Here is a 23313-nt window from a genome sequence, read left to right as displayed (position 1 = left end):
AAAGCCGCTTATAGTATGGCATTATAAACCAATCAAAAAGGTTTAAAAGGAAAAAATCTATCAAATTACATAATGTATTGTAAACGCTTACTTATTCGTGAAGTTATATTGTGAAGTCATGCCGCTTAAATTTCTTCTTGTACTTTATTGTAGAAAACAAAAACGAGCCTCTTAGACTCTTCTATACAAAATAATAATGCTTCAACGATTTCATCATAAAAAAATTATTATTATTTCAATTAAGATATAGGTTTTTTCAAGTGGATCGCCATATAATTATATAGGTTCAAGAAATCTTGGTCTTCCGAAACATATTTACCCATCCTTTTGTAAAAATTTCCTTGTTTAAAAAATTCTTGCTACAATTCATGCGTATATTTATCTCGCATACTATCTGGCTTTCGGCCAATAAAAGAATTTATAGAAAGCAAAAGTGCTGAAATGTGATATAAATATTAGAAAAAAGAATTTCTTTTATAACTATGATATTTCTCAATGGTCACCTACTCATTAAGTCTTTTTCATCTTTAAAGTATAAAATTATGTTCCTCATACTTATTTCTTTATACTTTTTTCATAAAGAAATATTATTTTAAGAAACATATAGATACCGTTTTTTCATATATTGCATGGAAAAAGGCATTGAAACAATAAAATATCTCCGTATCTATTTCGGATTATTATTTTATTGAATCAGTGCTAAGTTATTTCCCGTGTAATTTTACATAACCGTGAGTCGAACAATGAATATTTTAAAACTATTCGATACAAGTATGAGGTTGTTTTTAATTAAATTCTTCAAACATTTTTCTGGATTGAAAAAATCATTTATAACTTTTTCTGATAATGAATTTTAGCATAGTCTATGCATTTTTGCGAAAGATCTAACTGCAAAGATACAGTTAAATAATAAGTTAGAAGTATAAAATCACTTTCATATTTCAGACTTAACACTCTTTCCCCTATTCCCCATATTTTCCCCTATTAAATTTTTTTTTCGTTTTCATTCTTTTTTTTTAAGTAAACATCAACTATTCCCTTTTTCGTTAAAAATGTGACCTTATTAATTAAAAACTCAACAATTTGGTTAAAAATTCACTTTTATTAGTTAAAGTCGACTGTCTTTGATTTCAACTCAAAATATTTTTTGGTTCAAATATTAGTTATTGCATGTTGCGTTGAGAATTCATTTCTTTTTCTGATTAAAACATTAATTACTTGGTTGTAAATGAACTTTTTTGTTGAAAATTCATATCTTTGGGTAAAAAAATCAATTTTTGTATAAAATACGTCTTATGTGTTTGAAAATGCCAGAATTTGGTAAAAAATTAAAATTTTTAGTTAGAAATAAATTCTTTCTTTGACCATTCATGTTTTGAATTGCCAATTCAATCATTTTATTAAAAAATAAGGCGTTTGGTCTTAACAATTAATCTATTTATTTGATAATCTTACCATTTTGATGAAATTTCTTTTTTTTTGTGAAAAATAAATTTTTTTTATCTGAAAATGTATCTTCTCTATTTTTTATTCATAATTAATTTTTTCTCATTGAGCATTCTACTAGCTGTGTCAAAGTTGAAATACTTTCTGAACCATTTTTTTTTCTCTGAAGACTCATCTTTTTTGTTTAAATTTGAACAATTTTGTTGCAAATTCGATTGTTTTTACCATGAATTTTTTAATTGAATATTTTACTTTTCCATTTTTTGTTGAAACAATTAAACAGAGCAAGAGATTTGATCATTTTTGGATTCGATATTGGATCAAAGGTCTATATGGCAATATCTCAAGGCTATCATTCCAAAAGCTATAATCATTTTAGGACAAATAAAATATAAAGTTATGGGAAAAGATTAGATAACAAAAACCTCATTGGGAAAATATTTCACATTTTAACCAAATTTTCTTACTGTCTGTGCTTTAAAGAACAATTAACTTTTCGTAGTAGACGTAACATCAAATTTAAAATCAAATTTGAATGGTACTTGCAGGCAGTGACTAGATGATAATTTTGTTGCAAAACAAACAGGAGGATTCGCTTTCACCCTGATTTTTACTCACTTCGCCTCCTACGGAAAAGTACGACGTACGGGCGTTCACACGACCAAAATAGTTCCGAAATTATTTTCGGGAAAATATCAAAAATATTTAAAAAATTATCAGAACTTTGTAGGGAATTCTCCTGCCATTATTTCTCGTAAAATTGCTAAATTGCCGGGTTTCTTGCATCCCGATCATTTTCCTAGCATTTCTTAAAATTCTCAATAACTTGCGGATTTTGGAATTATAATTGGGCGAATGACAGAAGGTGACAGGTTTTAGGGATTCTCACTTTATTCGATTTTACTTATATTTCTGTGAATATTTTGAAAATAATAAAAGTACTAGCGATGAATCTCATATTATGTATCCAGAAATGAAAGGAACAAGTGAGGTCAAGAATCTTGAACGCCATTTCGATAATATCATCAAAGTTCTTTTAGAATTCGTATCCGTATGGAATTGCAGCATATTTGAAGTCACGAACTTCTAGTCACGAGATGCGCGAGAGGACATAAATGAAATTTAAATTATGCAATGCCGTGTGTCATGGTTTAGCGAAATAAATGTATAGGATTCACGTAATGTTTTCTTGTCTTTCGGAAAACTATACTGGTGCCATGGCACCGACGAGACCGGAATTTCTTTCGAGAGATTAAAAAGGGTAACACAAGGGGATGGAAAATCGTTGGACACGCGATCGTTAATCTTGCACTTCCTATTCTTTACTCACAGTAAATAAGTCAAACAACCTTAATTATGCTATTTCTTTATTCATGGCCTCACGCATCACGTTCATTTTTCATCCCTCAGTGACAATTATAGGCACCCAATTGGAAACTTGTTGCTAATTTAGCTCAATTTATTTTTTCATCTTTTTCGGGTTTTAAATTCTCAGTAAAAATTTTTAATCGAGATAAGAGAAGATTCAAGACAAGATTCAAGGCGAGATTCGAATCGAGATTCAAGACAAGATTAGAGACGAGATTTAAAACAAGATTCGAGGCGAGATTCGAACCAAGATTCAAGACAAGGAGGGGATGAAGAGGCGAAGGGTTGAGGGGTTGAACGGCTTAATAGGCTACGAGACCTTTTTTTGTAGGCGCATATTGCCTACTTTGGCGAATTTTTTTATGTTAAATCTTAAAATTTTTTTTCATGTTCTATTAAAAATTTTAATCCTCCGACTTGTCAGAGGTTTATAGAGCAATCAATTCTTATTTTCGATAACATAATTAATTTTTCATTTTTTATTAGACTGTTTTTTAAAATTTTCTGTCCTAATAATTTCCAATCGAAGAAATAAACAATACGTATTAACTTTCTTTGGAAACCTTACAAAATGACCGATTTTCCCAAATTTGGTTTTATTACCTTACAAAATGACCCATCTCCCCCCCAAAAAATAAGAAATTTTGCTTCTTTTGAAACACCCTCGCACTCTTCAGGATTAGATTCTTTTGGCTAAATATATTTTTTGCTGTAAAACAGAATCAGTAAATTCAATCAAAAAGAAATTTGTTAGAAATTTTGTTTATAAATATCTCTCCATAACATAATTTATGCGTGCTCAAAATAATACTTAGAAGTTCCTCGAGCCTCAAGAACTTTAACATGTATTTCACATTAAAAAAAATACGTTTTTGTAAATTTATTTAGAATCATCAATATTCCCAGTAGTCACAACATTTTAGAACGTAATTGGAACGTCCTAAAAACGTTTTTTGGACGTACAAGTCAAAAGACGTCATTCGAACGTTTTAAAAACTGTCCTAAGTCAGGCCAAATAATGTTCTTAAAACGTTTTATATTCCAATTACGTCTTTGAAACGTCTCTGGAACATTGTATGTTTATGGAACGTTATATGGACTGACTTAGGGCATTTGAGGCACCTAGAGCAAGAGTAGAACAAATATCATTGTTCAGGAAAAGTGCGATCGAAAAACAGTTGGAGCAAGAAAAAGAAAAGTTTCGGCTCCGCTGTAAAGACGAACAGATTGAAGTTGGAGGAAAAGAGTGACAACGGAGTCGCTTTTTTCCTCGAACTTTATTATGTTCGTCTCTACCACGGAGGAAAACTTGTCTTTTTCTTGCTCCAATTATTTCTATTATATTATTATTTCTATCTTTTCACGAAGGGTTCTCATTAAGTTCTTCACCATTCGCAGGATATTTTGGGTGGGTTGAAATACTTGTACAGAATCGATGAGTCTGTAGTAAGTTCATGTATCGTTTTCATCAGTTCTAGGTCTTATAAGTTTATGTTTCAATTAATGCAAATATTTCTCTAACCTGGCTTATGAATTTTGTATTACTGACACAGTTTTAGAAACTTCACAGGTTGTTTTAAAAGCTGGGAAAACGACTACGACCCTTTTCCCTCGCCTGTAACTTTTTTCAGAAATGATTTAATAATTAATCAGAAAAATTCTTGTTTCAGCCAGGTTTAAAGATTTCTTATCCTAATAGCTGATGTGTGCCTAAGAAAGGGAGCTTATTCTAAAAAAATCGAATTCGAGATTTGTACACCTTTTGATAGATTGTGTGTTGCTATTTTTAATAAAACCATCGGAAAAAATTTGCCAGCATTATTTCGTGAGACTATCCTCTCTCAAAAGTCGAAGCTATCGGGTCGACTTCGACCGCTCGCATTTTTGTTACTGTTAAAGTTTCGACAGGAAAATTTTGAAAAATTTTTTTCAGAAAAGATAGATTTTTCCCACATTTTTGCGTGATTTAAAGTCTCAGACTCTATGATCTAAAAGCATAGAACTCGAGACCTGAGAGAAAAGGGGCCACATCCTAACAGGCAATCACGACTTTGTCTAAAAATAATAGTTTTCAGAATTTTCCTGTGTTACTATATTCTCTGATTCTCTGACGTAGATATGAAATTGTCAACAAATAATCCTTTTGAGAGTTTTCCATTGTCAATCGAATCTCTGATTTTTGGGCTTCTCGAAAATACCTACTCCAATTATTGGGCTCACCCCTAATCTCTCAAATCAATCCCTCTCTACCACGTAGATTTGAAATTGTAAAGAAATAATTTTTTGTGGATTTTCCAGTGTCAATGGAGTCTCTGATTTTTGGGCTCTACAAAAATGGCAATATCGAGGTTTAAGTTTTTACTAATGGGTTGCTGTTTTTGTACATGGTGGTGGTTTTTCTGAATTTTCATTTGGTGAATTTGAGAGCCAAAAATGAGCACAAAATCTGGTGCATTTTTTGTTTTGCAGATTTTATTTTTCAAGAGGGGGTGGTTTTTTGAAGATGGGGGTGATATTTGCATTTTTTTCGTGCATTGGGTAGTCCAAAATGAGCCTAAAATCTGGTGTTCTTTTTTTCCCGAATTTGAGTTTTTATATAGGGGGTAGTTTTATTTTTAGTAGGAGTAGATTTTGAAAATTGATTTTTGTTGCGTTCAAAAACCCAAAAAAGCCATAAATTCTGACGTGCTTGATTTTTTTGCTATTAATTTTCATACAGTGGAGGTGCTGGTTTTATGCAAGCCAGCACCTCTACTTGAAATTTGAATTTTCATAAAAAGTAGCGGAGCCCAAAAATAGACAATACATACTAAAAAAGTCCAAAAAAAGCCCAAAATTCTGATATCGAGCTTCGCGCTCGATAATGGGTTACGTCGCGCTTCGCACTCGGATATTTATTCTTTGCATTTGGAATGCTTGAATAAAACTTTATCAAAAAGATCTCTTTTAGATGGCAGTATTTATATGCGTCTTCATATTCTGAATTGTCTACTTAATTAATTATAGTCGAAGATTAAGTTTCTCAAAGCTCTGTAGGTTTTGAGGCACACATTCTCATCGTGATGCTCGCGCTGCGCGCTTGATTTCCAACAGACATTTGTAAACAGGTTTTGTTAAATCTTTTTTTTTCGTATTTTTTTTTTTAAATTTTCAATGTTATTTTTTACAAATAAAACAAAAAGTACGCATCCTATCAAGAAGTGATTCTTAACGAAATTGTAGTTCTTTTTTGGGATAACAATTTTTGCTGATTGATCTTTTTTCGTATCCTAAATAGTTTGTCCGCAAAATGAAATTTTTGATTTTTCATTATTTTTTGTGCAATAAAAATTTCAATTTTTCATTTTTCAAGAAAATCAAAAAAAAATGTTATGATAATCTTGTAGGGCTTTCAAAAAAAATGTTTTTCTTCTCTTGACTTTTTTTCTTATCGTGCGTTTTTCGGCTTAAAATTTTGATTTTCGGTTGATTTAAAAATTTTTGAAAACGCCATAACACTGAGAATTTTCTTTTTATCGAAAAAAGTCATTAGGATAAATTGTTTGTTCTTTTTATTACTATAAACTGCCATACATAGAATTTTCAAATTCAGAAAAAAGTGGTCTAAAAAGTTTTCAAAATGTGCTCACTTTTTGAATTTTCATCAAAAATGGCTGGTTAACAAACTCGTCCTTTCTTTTAAGACCTAAAAAAAGTGTGCCAAAGATGAATTTGATCCTTTCATTTTCTCGAAAGCTATCGTGTTTACGGACGGACGACTGGACGGTCAGACAGACAGACGCCGTCGTGAAAACCTGATTTTCGGATTCAGGGTTCTTGAAACGTGGAGATCCGATGAAAAACTGTGATGTCAATTTTCGGACAATTCTAATACTTCCTCAATCATAAATGATGAGAAAGTAAAAAATTGGGGAATTTCGTTAGTAGAAGTGCTGGCTTAAGAGACACAATTGTTGGGCTTGAAGTTGATTAAGGGCATTAAAAGATGCATCGAAAAAGATCAATTATATTTTTCGAATATACACACATAGACTGGAAAATAATATTTATTATGGCGGTTATTTTTGTAACAATTAGGGGTGAGAAATAATTATGCTTAAAAATACCATGTTACTATTGTATAAGTAAGTTACATCTATTTAGATATCAACTTTTTTCAATACGTGTTTTCATTACAGGGTATTGTTTTCTTATATAAGGGTTAATTCGAGGGGCTGGTCACTTAGAAATCAGGGAGTCAGACTAATAATGACTGCCACCGGAATAACTAAGATTTCTTAGACCTTCCAGGGACTAACTTCAGATTTCTTGAGACTTACCACGAGACTCCCTTAAAAAGTTAATCGCGCGGTACTCGAAACAGATCTCCCGAGTGTTTCCGACAGAGTTCGAATCTTTCCGAAGGGGATTTCGCCGAACCGGCCGGCTGGAGCGAGGCTTTTAGTGACGCACCGAGACTTACTGAGACTAACTTTGGGACTAACCAAGGAACAATGCAATATAATTTAGAGATTCCTACTGACCTTCACAGAGTATTTCGTAAGTACGGGAGTAACCTGAAATCTCAGTGACCAGCCCCTCGGGTTAATTTTAAAAAAGCGATTGATATGACATTGGATAACAATGAAAGAGCACAAAAATTAAGAGGACAAATGTCCCAACAGTTAATGTATACAATTTTTGGCATCAGCATGCAGGCTTGCATTCGGATACAAATACGGGGGTTGTTTTTGTAATTATTAGGGGTGAAAAATAATTTTTCTTATTACTTATGCTTTTAAAATACCGTGTTTATATTTTATAAGTGTTTTCCATTTCGATAGTTTCTTTATTTCAAATAAGTTTTTGCAGCACAGGGGTATTGTTTTTAAAATAAGGGTTGATTTCACAAAAGTGTTTCATATCACATTGGAAAGCAAAAAAATGGCAATAAAATCTAGCCTAGACATTTTTTAAATACTTTTCTTCATTACAGGAGGTAATTAAAAAAAAATAAGGGTCGATTTTACAAAAGCCATTCATAGCCCATTATAGAAAAAAAATAGATAAAAATTTAACCTAGTCATTTTGTTTAATTCATTGATTTTTTAATGATTTTTATAGAGCGCGCCGCTGATTTGCCGGAAAGCTAGCGTCGCCCTGTTTTCTCTAAAACGAATAGAGCAAAAAAAAATTTTTTTGGTAAAAAATAGCAAAAAAATATGCTATATATGACATTTTGTTTTTTGTTTAGTGGCGCTGCCGTGTTGTCTGGCCTTACATATTTCTCATCATAACATTACTATAAATTTTCAAATTGTTCTGATTTTTGAAAAATGTGAAACTTAGCTATAACTTTAGTAGTTTTTGGGATTTTCTAACGCTTCCCGATTTAAAAAAAATGTATCCACGTAGTTATAAAAAATTTAGAAATTCTTAATTTCTCTCCAAATTCTGATTCTACATCTTATTTTTTCAGCATACATGTATGTATGGGATGACTCGATCGCTTCGCGTGGTGGCCACGAAATTGATTCTTGCCTTTATGGCATTTGCAGGAGAACCTCAATCCCAACATCAGTACAATCAAGCTATACTCTGATAGTTGCGGGGGGGGGGCAAAACAGGAATATTAAAGTTTCCCTGATTTTACAGCATTTTTTGGAAAATGGAGACATTCTCTGTATTGAACAGAAATACTTTGTGCCAGGACATAGTTATAATAGCTGCGACCGAAATTTCGCACTTATCGAAAAAGAGAAAAAGTTTCATGCGGTTGTTTCGACACCGGACGATTGGTTTGAAATAATCAGCGAAACTCGCAAAACTGCGCCCTTTTTCGTAGTGAACAAAATGCAAAAAAACACTTTGTGTCCTCGTCCGAATAACAAACACACATTGTTAACAGAAAGAAAGACGTCAACGGGCAAAAAGTAAATCGGTTGCAAACACGTTGAATTTGATGAGAATTTCAGAATTTTTTATGAGAATTTTAAGTATAAAGTTGGGTCCGATGAGAGATATTTCGGAATGGTTGACGGTGAAGAAGTTGATATGTAAACAACGACGAATATGTGTTGAATATTTTGTTTTAATGATAGCGGAAATTGTTTTAATCAAAGTTTCTGCATAAATGATTGAAATTTTTACAGTTACAAATGTGGTTGTTTTTATTGAAGCCTGTAACGTTTTCGGGGATAAATGAAATTATTTAGAAAATTTTGTTTTAAAAATTTTCCTATCGAAATTTTTATAGTTACAAATGTATATGTATATAACAAAACATTTTATATATAGTATTAACAGATGTTTTTTATTGAAGTCTGTAATGTGGCGGGAAAAACAAAATTTCGAACATTTTTAAAAAGATTTTCCGATTTTACAATAACAAATTTAGTTGTTTGAGCGGGCCTATGGCCCACAACTGTTGGACCTTGCGCTTCGCGCTCAATAGTATAATTATCTCGCGCTCCTTCGGCTTTAACGAACATGCGTTTGTATCAAAACAGTCGTAGTTTGATTGCCTCGTTCAAAAAATGCGCGAGGGGCTGGTCACTGAGATATTAGGTGACTCCCGGACTTACGAAATACCCTGTGAAGGTCAGTAGGGATCAATGAATTCTATTGCGTTGTTCCTTGGTTAGTCCCGAAGTTAGTCTCAGTAAGTCTTAGTGCGTCACAAAAAGCCTCGCTGCAGCCGGCCGGTTCGGCGAAATCCCCTTCGGAAAGATTCGAACGCTGTCGGAAACACTCAGGAGAACTGTTTCGAGTACCACGCGATTAATTTTTCGAGGGAGTCTCGTGGTAAGTCTCAAGAAATCTGCAGTTAGTCCGAGGGAGCTCTCTAAGAAATCTTCGTTATTCCGGTGGCAGTGATTATTAGTCTGACTCCCTGATTTCTGGATGACCAGCCCCTCGAAAATTCTTATTCTTTGACAACATTTTTGTTATTAAACATTATATTGCAACTTGTGTCGTTTATTACAAAACTGAATTTCTTCATTTCCAATTTCATTTTTACGATTTAAAGGCTACACATACGGTCTACACATCAGTCTTGCCTTTTTTTAACTTCCAAATTATATCCCTAACCTCAGTGACTCACGAAACTTCGATTGATGAAAGGCTGCTGGCGAGGGCGTAGGGGGGGTACTTTAAACCGGAAGTAATACTTGGTTAGTGTTTTATGCTGAGAAGGTCACCAAACTTCAAAAACGAATGGTGAATGGTGACCTGCGAATGGTGAAGAATGGTGAAGAACTTAATGAGAACCCTTCGTGAATAGATAGAAATAATAATATAATCGAAATAGTTGGAGCAAGAAAAAGAAAAGTTTTCCTCCGCAGTAGAGAGGAACCCAATAAAGTTCGAGGAAAAAAGCGACTCCGTTGTCGCCCTTTTCCTCCAACCTCAATCTGTTCGTCTTTACAGCGTAACCGAAACTTGTCTTTTTCTTGCTCCTACTATTTTTCGACTGCACTTTTCCTGGACAATCATATTTGTTCTGCTCTTGCTCTAGGTGCCTCATTTTTAAGCCATTCTAAAGATATTCTTTAACGCTTGTGCCCACTAGGATTATGTTAATCGAGTTGAAACTCAAATTTTTACTTCAAAAAGAGCTATAAAGGTCAAATAAATAAATCACAATTAGGTTTCCTGAGTTTATGACGCTAATTATGATTTTTTTGCCCTTTTTTTTAAATAAAAATTTTTATTATGCATTAAATACTATCTTCAACTGATAATTAGATTTTTACAGTAATTTCTTAAATAGTTCATTATTGTTTTTGGTAAATGTTTCTACGAATTGAGTTAAAAAGTAGCAGTTTTTCCGAATTTTTCAACTTCATTTTAACTTTTTAGTTAGAACGAGGCAATAGTAAATTAAATTTATCATAAATAATTGTTTAAACAATGAATTATTAATTGAAAGAACTTTTTTTAGACTAATATTAGAATCTTTTAATTTTTTCTCAAATTTATAACTTTTTAATTAGAGTGAGATAATAAGTAATTCCAATTCACAGATAAAATCACAGATTGTATCTGTGATTTCACAGATACAATCTAACAAAAGAAATTGTTCAAACAAATCATTATTGTTTATGGCTATCTTCTTCTATATTAATGCGAGATACTTGTGACATTTTCTGCAATTTTTAACTTTACTTTAGCTATTTAGTTATTTTAAAACAATAAATAAATAATAGATACGTTATTAATAATAAATAAAAAATACGTAATTTTCTGAAACATTCGTTATTTTATTTAGCAATTTTCTCTTAGCATAGAGTAAGAAAGTTGCGGTTTTTCCAAATTTGTAAGCTTATTTTCAACTTTAAAGCTAGAGCGTAACAATAATAATCTATTAAAGTTAATGGAAATAATTCTTTAAACAATTTATCATTATTAATAATAATATTCTGTTTGCATAATGTTAGGAAGTATATGTATATACACTGCCCTGAAAAAGTTTGGACTCACTTAGAAAAATTGTTTTGTGTGTGTGTGTATTTTTCGCTTTAATTATTGTTCCCAGACAGTTTCATACAAAGTATTTGTTTAGAATAACATTTTCTTAATTAGTACTAAACTTTTTTTAACAGAAAATTGTCTACCACCCGAGTGTTCAATATATGTAAAAAGAACCAATTTAATTTGAATGTAAATATTCACAAAATATGAGTACAAAGTCTATTCATTTTATGAAATTTCTCATTATGTAATGATAAAAGAGGAATGTTTTTAGAAACTAAAAAAAAAGGATATTTTTTTAGTAAAACTGAATCGAGATCAGTTTGAGAGAAGCGAAAATAATTGCAATATGCGCGTCCCACTTATTTGCACACCATGTATCCGTGACTCTTTCTATTTTTGAAGTCATAAATAAATCTCTAGTTCCTCGTTTCTCTCACATTTGACCCTTTCTTTTACCCTATTACTATTATCTTGCATTAAATTGTCCTGATTTTTTATATGAAAGGTTCCTCGTTAAGGAATTCAGAAATCTAGTTTTTTTTCTAATTTTATTATTTTTAATTTTCTTGAAAATATTATTCAATAGCAATTTCTATTAGTAAATATTGATCATAGGAAAATTAAGTTCATTATAATAAATATACATAAATATTTAAATACTTTTACAAAATTGGATCATTTACCAAGGTACTTAAAAATAATTAATTTTATTATATTAAATTTAAAATCTATTTAAAATCTATTCTTTCCAAAGCCTGAAACTTTTGCTCGAAAAATCTTATACTTTCCTACTTAGATGTTTTTATTAAAACCCTATCAAATCTTATACAAAGACAAAATTTTGATAGAAAAATACAAGATTTCTCGACAAATAAAAATGGATAAAATATTCTAAAATTTTGGAACATAGGATTTGATGCAAGTCCTGTGCCGCTATAAGATTTTATAGAATTTTATAGAAATTTTCTGAATTTTGGAAGATAGGATATGATGTAAGTTTTTTGTAGATAAGATTTCATAGATGCTTAAAGACAAAGTCTTGATAAAAAAGTATAAGATTTCTCGATGGATAGAATTTGTTCGAAATTTTCAAAATTGTGGGAAATATGACTTAATACAAGTTCTATGTGGATAAGATTTGATAAAAGCATAATTCAAATATGATAATAGAAAAGTATAGGGTTTCTAGATTCATAGATCTTCATTGCATTTTTTTCTGAGTGTACATAATTTTATTTAATATAAAGTTTTGCCTGGATAGAAAATTGATCAAAATCTTATAATTTTCTAAGCTTTTTTTTTTGAAGACATATAACGTTCTTTAAGCCGATGCTTTGATGATAAAAAAATATTATCAATTAAATACCAATTCTTCTTAATATGAGAAATTCAAGATTATTTTAAGAATAAAAACCAAAAATAATGTGTATGAATTTTCCAATTTGTGTAGTCGGAATGCGTAGAATATTATATGAAAATAAAAAATGCATGGTGAAAAGAAGAGTATTACATAACGCTATAAGAGCACAATCAAAGAAGATGACATTCAATATCTAGTAATTACCATTGCTAACATTATTTCCAGATAACCTGGCATTCGATTTTAATTAAAAAATTTTGATATTTAAAAAACATAAAAAATATATTTTCAAGGCATTTATCACTTTTTCTGGACTTATTTGTCACATGAATGTATTATATTATTTTGTTAATTACTTTTGAGAAACAAAAACTTCCAAAAAAGTGCTACATTTTTTATATGTAATGAAAAATTTGAGACTCTTTTACATCTTAACCCTGATATATGACAAATTTAACTTCATAACTCGAAACGTCAAAGATTTTCCATATTTTTTTTAATAATACTTCTCAGAAAGAAATAGAAAAAAATCTGGGGTTGACCGGATATTTAAATCAGTTCTTGAATTTTCGAAAAGCCACAATATAAAAATAAGTTAGGTAACTTTCGATCTTTAAAGTTTTAAAGAAAATTATTCCAATATCTTCAGATTTTTGTAATGGATTAGTAGAGGTAACAACCCTTCTTTCATATATATACATAAATCACAAAAAAACTCTGGATCCTCAAAATTGTAATCAAATGCTTTTGAGCTTAAACTTTCTAGTTTTTAAAAATGTATACAACTTGAGAAGACTTCATCGCTAATATGCTAAATGTTTATTGTTTAACAATTAAACGTCACGGATGCCTAATTTGACATATTGGGCCATTATTCGTGGACTGGGTTGCAGCCAAGTGCACAATGGGGGGGGGGGGGCAGCTTAAGGTGGGGTCCGAACTACCAGAACCTCGGTATAGGTACTTACAAAAGTTTGCAGATGTACCCGGGTCAGGGATCGAACCCCGGACCTCCAATGTGATTGATTATTTACTTATTTATCTTATTATATATTACTATTCAATTTATTTCGATTTATTTAAGTTATTACATCATTTTGATAAACTTAAATTGCTCATAAACCTGAAGTATCAGAAAATATTTTAAGCAACAAAAAAACGACAACCTAATCCAATCATGAAAGCGAATTTTCTGACAAAAACTTCGACATAGTTCCGAGATAATAATAGAAAATAGCAAAATGCGCTTTTCAATAATTGACTGGAAAATACAGGATATTGAATGAGAAAATATTTCTAGAATCATACAATCTTATTATTTCTACCTTGTTTCAAAAGAGTGGGCCTTGAATGAACATAAAAAGAGATTTTATGTTCGCATATTAGGATCAAGGTTAATTCGGCCTCCAGGCAATTCGGATGTTTCAGATGATATGATCCTCCTACTGTGTTTTACATTTTTTAATTCAGATTGTAAAACAGAATTAAAAAATGAGTCAGTTGACATCATAAGAGACATTTTTAAATTATCAATGACATTTTCTCACGAATGATAAATTGTCTTCTATAAATACCTGTATGTTTTAAAATAATTTATGGAAATTGTAAAACTAGGGTATTTCAATCAACAATTATGATTTAAAATATTGAAGATCCATCATAAAAATTAAGACTAATAATATTAAAATTCTATGTTAGAAAGTCAATACTTTTGAGTTTGTATGGAGCTATGGAAAGCTAAAAATGTCTTCTTTTTTGGGGGGAAATTTATCTTCATGTACACGTATCTAATTGAAAAAAGAAGGTTTTACCATTCCAACGTTAATTATTGAATTAAAAGCTGTAAAATAGTTAGAAAATATTAGTATTAAAATTGAGAACATTAGGGAAAGAAATTATTCTACTGATCTTCCAAATTCAAACTCATTATATGAACACTTAGAGTAAAGTTTAAGTATTATGTATATCTATAAAAATATTCCATTTTTCAGTTAATAAATTGTTTTCAAATTATGAAAAATATATACAAATATTTATTAGAAATAGTTTCTTTAGCAATTAGTTTTGTTGTTTTCATTGTAATGTTATTGAATGCTAAACCGTGTATCCTCTAAAATTCGGTTTAATGGAATATAACATTCGAATACAGGATTGTAAATTGAAAATGTAAATCATCAACTCTTGAAATAGATGACCTTAAATAAGATTTTTAATTAAAGTGGAATTTTCACCAAAAATCTAGAGTGAGAAGTAATTTACTGCTCTGTTAACCGAAGGCTTTCCAAATATTATCTTCATTGCCTGTTCATTTTCCTTTCACCCATCATCCTCAAACAAATCATCATCTTTGCAAATCTATTTTTACTGCTGACTAAAATTAATCTTGAAAAAATCTTACCAGCTTAAAAAATTACTCACGGTATTGTAACTTTTTAAATGTAAAAACTGTGTATTATTTATTTTTTAATTGATATTTATTTTATAAAAATTTATTTTTTGCAAAAAATATATTTTCTTTTGAAGATGGTATGACTATAATTGTAAATAATTCATGTTTGTTAAGCTGATGGCTATGTGGGCTGATCCATGATTATGAGTTCACTGAAGTTGAGATATTCAGAATACTTAAAGTCAATAATGTCAGCACATTTATAAATAAAATCGAATATATGCGAATGCATTCTCATTTCTCGTTCTTAGACTAATTGATTTCTCATGTAGACTCTAATTGACCAGAAACTAATTTCTGCTTTCCGTTCGATGGTTTTTTAAAGAAGAGTTTTCCGTATACCGAGAATACATTATATTACAAATTTAACAAAAGTATTATAGAAAATTTAGTATAGTTTTATGGTAATTTTCCTATAATGAATTTTTTACATAAGTTTTTGAGGATTCTAGATAGGTTGTGTATACAAAGCCGGTACCGGTAAAAAAATTGACGGTAGGATTTCCAAAGATTTTAAGGGAATTCAAGAAAAATTTAAATGAAATTTCAATAAATTGTTAGCAATTCCAAAAATTTCAAGAGATTTCAAGGTATTTCAACCAATTTCACTAAATCTAAAGGACTTATTGAACCTTCAAAGACTTAAAAGATTTCTAGTTATTCGAAATGTACGTAGTTATTTTAGGTAACTTTAATGAATAAGTTTAGTTTAATCGATATTCAAGCGATATCAAATTAGTTCTGAATCACAAGAAGATCTCAAAGGATTTCAGGGTATTTCAAGGTATTTCACAAGAAATAAATAATTTTATTAAATCTTGGAGGAATTCAAGGGTCTTTAAAGATTTCTAGGGATTTTAAGTTTTTTGATATAACTTTAATAAATACATTACTTTCATTTATGTTAAACGAGTTTTAAACCATTTTTACTGGCTTTAATGGATTTTCACTACTTCCAAAGGTTTCAAAGGATTTATACGTATTTCAACAATTTCACGGGATTTCAAAGATTTTTAAAGGATTTCTCAATATTTCTAGAGAACTTCAGGGATAACCGAAATTAATACATTATCTGCGGGTTGAAACGCTTTTTTATGATTTGTTATGGAAGAGGGGTAGTTTATTCGTGTACATATTTTTCTGGAACAACACACGTCTAACAAACTTGGCGAGTAAAAAACAAACCTAGATAACAACAATTTGTTTTAAGTTAGGGAATTTGATTGATCAGGAAAAAATCAGGGATTTACAGAACACAAATCGTGTGAAAGTCAGAGGATTTCTGTAACTTTAAACTGTCAAGTAGAATTAATTTCAAATTTTTTCAATTTTAATTTACAATTGTTTATTACGTTTATAAAATATTTTAAGTTAAAATTTTTGCATGTTTGAAATTCTGGTCTTTAAATATCAATTTGGTCAGGGAAAATGAAAAATTAGTCAGTGGGAAATTCGAGAAAATAAAAAATAATATTTTATGGAAACCCCAGTATAAAATTCTTGTTAGTAATCTGTTTGTCTTCTGTTCATATTTATTTTTTTAGCATTTGCTTCCTCCACGAGATTTTCTTTTTAGTTATGAATTTTATTATTTGTTTCTAAATTCGACAATTTTATTTGAAAATACATCATTTTCAATTCCTTTGACGGGGGGGGGGGGGCGAGTTTGACTCCCTTCTCCTGAAATTGAAAATTCTTCATTTTGGGTTATAAATTCAACTAGTTTCGTAGAAAATTGACTAGTTTTTCAAAACCCATATTTTGATGATAAAAGTCAAACTAAAATATTTTAAATTGGAAATCCAACTATTTTTCGAAAATTTGTCTTTTTATTTTTAAAATGCATCTATTTTACCAGAAATTGCATCTTTCTTCGAAATCATTGCAACTATTTGGTTTAAGATTCAAGAATGTTGTTAAAAAGTCTTGTTTTTGTTGCTAAAAATTCAAGTATTTTGTTGAAAATTCATATTTTGAAGTAGAGAATGCAACTATTCACATAGACAATTTCTTTCATATTTAACTCAAAATTTGTATGCTCAAAAGACGAACTAAATTTTTTTGTTTTTTAAATCAAAATTCAACTATTTTTTTGATAATTTGTCTTTTTGATTTAAAAATTCATCTGTTTTAGCAAAAATTTCATCTTTCTTGAATAAAAATGTTACTGTTTGCTTTAGAGTTAATTTTCACTCTGTTTGAGGATTCAATTTTTCTTTTGAAAAAATTTATTTCTTTCGTTAAAGGTTTAACTATTTTGCTACAAATTAATTTTTTGGCTGAAAATTCATATTTTCTGGTTAAAAATTCAATTTTTAAATGAAAAAATGCCATACGAATATTATGTATAAAAAATAAAATAATATTTTTTATACATTTTGTGAGTCAATTTCTTCGAACATGCAATGTATATAGAGAGAATATTATTTATTTCATTAATTTTATTATAAATTTGCAGCAATTTTTCATGAAAATAAAAATTGCTGTAAGACTATATACAAGAAAAATTTATATGTAAATAACTATGTTATATAATATACTCAGTGCATCAAATGTGAAAAAAGCTTCTTATCATAAAAGATGGACTTTGATTATATATTTGACACAATAAGTGTAATTCTATTATATAAGTGTAATAAGTGTAATAATAAATGTAATCCTATTATTACATAGATACATATGAAGTTATTTTTATTAACTTCAATCATATTTTCTTGTTATTTATATATTCTCAAGACAAATATAGTGTGCATGTTTTGTATTAAAATTAATGAACCGAAAAAAACTTTTGAACCTTTTGAAATTTTCAATTATAGTAACTGAAAATTCCTAAACTGTCACAGAATTTTTTGAAAAATATTACTAGAGTTTTATATATAGCTACCGCTGCTGACATTTCGGTTACAGTTTGGCAAAATTTAGAAACGGTTTCTGCATAAAGCTTTAGTGACGCTTCTCTGAAAATTTCTACAGAAATATATAACAGTATAGTCTAATAACCCTAGACTAAAGTGCGTGTAAGAAGCCCTAAAACTCTCTTGAAGAAGGGAGTGTGAATTATCTCCATCTCCTCACAATATACATTTGACGTGTGGGTCACGTGCCCAGATTTCTATCGTACTGACACTTTTTTATTTTCTAACTTATTTTCACACGAAGCGCCAATAGTAAATAAGAAGCACTTAGAAAGGTGGGTCTGGACTTAAATTTAAATAATAATGAAATAAACAAAAACAAAAATTATTTACAAACCAATTTTATTATAATTATAAAAATAAAAATTCCAGATAGACCTGAAAAGACATTATAGAAAATCCATACCTATCTCCAGAAGAGCTTTATAAAATTCCACCGGAACACTATCCTGAACAGGGGCCTTCTCCACTTAACATTTACTCATAGCCAAAACTATTTATATTTATTTATATTTTATATATATATATTTATTATAATATAATATATATTTATATGTTTATATTTATAGCCAAACTGTTCGCAAATTTTTTCTATTATTTCAAATTGATGACGTTGCCAAACGCTGACCTAGACTTAAAAAAAATTAACTGTCTTCCAGAGATCCACCGATCCTCAGATCCTCAGATTTCTGCAGAAACGACTCTTCAGACACCTGATTTAAAACTACAATTCAAGTAACTTGGTTGTGATTCTGGGTCAGAAAGTCCGTGATCGAATCATCTCTGGCACGATAGGGTCCTTCAGATGAGAGTTCCGAATCTGACCAAACCTCATACCTTTTAGGTCAACCTATTTGTTTTTTGGCAGTGATCTTTGCCGTAAGAAATGTCTTCATCGAGTTTTCTTGAGTTTCTGTCTTTATCACAAGAATATCCTGCTTCAAGAGAGTTTTTCGCTTAAATTCAAGGTCAGCACCCTCAACTGTGAGTCATAGCCTCGGTACTGCAGATTCTTCCACGTCTTCATAAGAACCCATCTCTCCTGCCTCTTCGGCTTCGATCTGTAAATTGTCATCGAAACACCAATTGCAAAAAAGACCTTGGATTTTTCGACAGTACGAGGTACGAAGTCACCTCCAGAGCCGAGGCACCGAGATACTTGCTCAGGGCTTCATAGTCCTTAAGCTTATAAACAATTACTCCGAATTATCTATCTTTTTTAGATCAAGTATTTTCACCCGTATTGAGAATCTTAATAATGCAGGAGAAAATTTTAATTTGTATTGAAACTGACGATTTTATATTTCTTATCGTCAGTCTGCAGTCGAGGGTGTTCTAATTTATAGACAGTGTCTCTTTGAGATTATCAACTGACAAACTAGATAACTTTTTCCAATAAAATGTGTACAGGCCCAAATCAGCAAGTTGAGTCATGAGCACTTGAGTCATCTCAGAAGTGATTTTTTGTCTCATCTTTAAGGGGTAATTTCGATTTTACAGAATTTTGTTTCGCTCTCCTGCATAATTTTGATTTTTTCGTTGTCTTATTTTTTTACGGTGTACTTTAAAGATTTCAAGGCAATTCAGAAAATTATCAATGATTTCAAGAGATTTCTAGCAATTTTAACAGATTTAAAAGTTTTAATGGATTGAAATATATTTCTAAAGTAAATCGTTCCTCTCTAGTTTCTCTATTTTTTACACTCACCCACAGACCGAGAAAATCGAGAATTAGTCTAAAATTTTGAGCATCGAGAAAAAGTCGGGAAATGCCCAGGAATGTTTTTTGAAGACCTGGAATTTTTCAGACGTGTATTTATTTTTGCAATAAATATCATCCCTCCTTGAATTTTTTTTTAAATTTACTCAATTTTACCATCTATCTCCTCTAAAATGTTGAAGATCCTTTTATATTTAAGATTTAAAAGTGAATACAACTTTTTTGTTGAAATCTCATCTTTCTTGTTTGAAATTTTGACTTTCTTGTTAAAAATTTATCTTTTCTCGGCTAAAAGTAAATTGTTTTCTAAAACTCTCATATTTGCAGCTATAAAATTTAATTATTTTCCGTACAATTGGTCTCTTGGGGTTGAAAATTCATCTTTTGGTATAAAAGTTATACTTTCTTGTTGCAAATGCGAGTGTCCTTTCAAAACTTCGTCTTTTTGTCTTGAAAATTCAACTACTATTTGGTTAATAATGCAACTGAAGTTTAATCTTTTTAGTTTTCAAATGCGATTATTTGTTTAAAGATTAATTGTCTTCGTATGTTGTCAATTCCACTATTTGATTAAGAATTCTGTTTGTTAAAAATTCTTTTTTTTTTGCTTAAGAGTCCAACTATTTGGTATCGTTTACAACTGCATGGTTGAAAAATAATTTTTTTGTTGACAGTTCAACTATTTGGTTAAAAATCATATTTCTTGATTTAAAATGAACTTTTTTGTTAACAATTCATCTTTTCGGGTCTAAAAATTAAATTTTTTCCAAAGCAATCGCCTTTTTAACTAGAAAACTCAACTCTTTTGCAATCATTCATATTATATATTTTGCCATGGAGTTGTATAATATTGAATTCATTAGAAAAATAATATAATAAACTGTTAAATAATTATTATTTTTAACCGCTTAAAATACAGCCGGGAAAAATGTAATGGTTGACTGGGAAAAACAGGAAATATCGTCTTTTTTTTAAATTGGTTAGTGGTATAATGATCTTTTATACTGAATTTCCTATAATCGGGAAAAATATAGGAAATTCATTATGGAAAATTCATTACGGAAAATTCATTCGAGGAAAATGGTTATCGGCCTATGATATTTTTTGTGAGGGCCATGTAATTGAGGGTCCGAGTAATTGACCCCTCAATTTAACAATTGATTTACTTTTTGAAATTAATTAATGACAAAGCAAACAGTGAATTAACAAATGTATTTTCTTTACTTTTCAGATGAGCAGGAACGTGTACAGAAAAAGACTTTTGTAAACTGGATCAATTCTTATCTTCTGAAGGTAAGATTAAAAAAAGGCTTTTGCAATTAACACTTAGTATCTTAAAGCCAAAAATTAATAAATAAAAAAAATTATTTCCTTAAACTATACTATAATTTCTAATGTGAATATTTCAAAAAAATGTTTCCAAAATACCTGTATATAAAAAGAAAAATTTTGAAAATAAAAGTTTGATGACTTCAACCCAAGAACACGTTATACTTTTAGAAATTCCATAAGAAAATTAAATGTCTCTAGTAGTAAGTAAAAAAAATGGAATAATTCCTGTTAAACTTTATAATTTCTCCACTACATTGAACAAAAGTTAGTTAATTGCGTATACGTAATGACGTAATTTTAGGATCAAAATTGTTATACGTCAAAATGTGACGTGATGTTCAGCATTCGAGAAGGGGTATCAAAACTTGTTAACTCCAGGAGTATAACCGTGCCTGGCTCTCGATTTTCTTACTTCCGGATCCCTCAAAAGTGAACTTATCGTCGTGACATGCAGGCACACAAAGCACAAAGCTATTAAGTGCCCCGCCCCCAAACCCTTCTATCATACCAGGTCTTCGATCTTTTCATAGATTTACGAGAAACTCCTGACCGATATTCATATTTCACTTAGTTTATTGCTCTATAAATGAATCAACGTCAGAAATTACAACTTACAAAACAGTCGTAAGAAAGTTTTAATTGAAAAAAATTATTTTTAAAGTAAAATTTCTATATATCTTTCACATTTTTATAAATGATTTTAATGAATCATAAGTGTCTGATTAACTAGGGTGATCTAAAATAGCATTTGTGAATTTCTTTATCGAATTTTCATGCTTATCGCCCATAAATTTGTTTAAATTCACAGAAAAATAAATATGTTTAAAAAAGTGACATTTAATAAGAGTGCATAAGTAAAAAATTAGGTTTTACGAGTTTTTTACACTAATTATTACTTTTTAGTTTTTAAGAAATTAAAAAATGGTTTTACATGCATAAAATACTACTTTCTACTGATAATTAGATGTTTATATCAATTGTTTAAACAATTTATTATTATTTTTAGCATTTTTCTCTTAGAATAGAGCAAGAAAGTCGCGGGTTTTCCAAATTTTTCAACTGATTTTCAGCTTGTCAATTAGAGCGGGCCGATAATCAATTAAATTCAACATAAATAATTGATTAAACAATTTATTATTAGTTATAAAAGTATCCTTATAGAGTAATGCTAAAAAGTTACAGTTTTTTCTAAATTATTCCGCTTTTGTCCATCTTTCAATCAAAGATAGGTAATAATTAATTAAGATTATTTAACATAATTGTTTAAATAATTCATTGTTATTTTTCTAATATTTTAAAAATAATTTTCGAAAGTACCGATGTTTCCGAAATATTCAACTTTTTGTCCACTTTTCAGTGAGGGTGAAATTAAAATGAATTAAATTTAACAAAAATAATTGTTTAAACAAATTATTGTAATTGTAAAATTATTGTAATAGTTATGCTAGGTAGTCACGTTTTTTCTTAAATGTTTTGGCTTTATGTCAAGTTTTCACTTAGTAAGGTAATAAATAATTAATGCAAGGTAGCAAGAATAATTTTTTATATAATTTATTCTTGTTCAATAGAAGGAATTCTTATTTAAACAATGTCTTTCTTTGTTGAAAATATAATTTCATAAAATAAAACAGATACATGTTTGAAACAGTATATAAATTTTCTATATAGAACATATTAAAAGCGAATTCTCCTTGAAGTGGTAACTGAGAGCTTATTTGTTATTATTATTAATATTTTTATCAATAATAATCATTATTATTTATTGTATTAATATTGATCATTATTATTATTCATTTGATCAATATTTATATTTATAAAGTGTATCGTCGTCTCCTAATTTAGGATGAGTCGAAAAATATTTCTTAAAGGTTTGGCTAGTCGTCCTGAAATTTGAGGGAAACTAGACGCAGCCACATATTTATTATTTTTTCCTTATTATAAAATCAAAGAAAAACTGAAAATTCAAATAAACGCAACTTTCTTGAATTACTGTAAAAGAATATAGTTATAAACAATAATGAATTGTTTATATAATTAAATTTCTTAACTTGCATTAAATATTTTCTCACTGAGTAAGTTGTCAAAAAGTGGAAGATAACAGAAAAAAGCCGCAACTTTCAAGCATTATTCTAAGAGAATATTATTATAAATAATTATAAATTGCTGAAACAGTTAATTATGTTTAATATTATTAAAGATTCCCTCGATCTAATTGAAATGTTGAAAAATTGAAAATGTGCAAATGCTTCAACTTTCTAATTCTATT

At 29.6% G+C, this 23313-nt stretch overlaps 1 protein-coding gene across 1 annotated transcript in view; it reads left to right on the top strand.

Annotated features, from left to right (window-relative positions):
- LOC117179063 (nesprin-1-like) overlaps window positions 1-23313 on the top strand; it is a 296643-nt gene that overhangs the window by 123974 nt on the left and 149356 nt on the right. The window contains exon 3 of the mRNA XM_033370700.1: window positions 20947-21008. Coding sequence (XP_033226591.1) covers window positions 20947-21008 — 62 coding nt within the window. The remainder of the gene's footprint in view (window positions 1-20946; window positions 21009-23313) is intronic.

This window comes from Belonocnema kinseyi, chromosome 8 (assembly GCF_010883055.1).
Source record: "Belonocnema kinseyi isolate 2016_QV_RU_SX_M_011 chromosome 8, B_treatae_v1, whole genome shotgun sequence".
NCBI classification, from domain to species: Eukaryota; Metazoa; Arthropoda; class Insecta; order Hymenoptera; family Cynipidae; genus Belonocnema; species Belonocnema kinseyi.
Note: the sequence above shows the minus strand (reverse complement) of the source record. Positions and strands in the feature narration are given on the sequence as shown.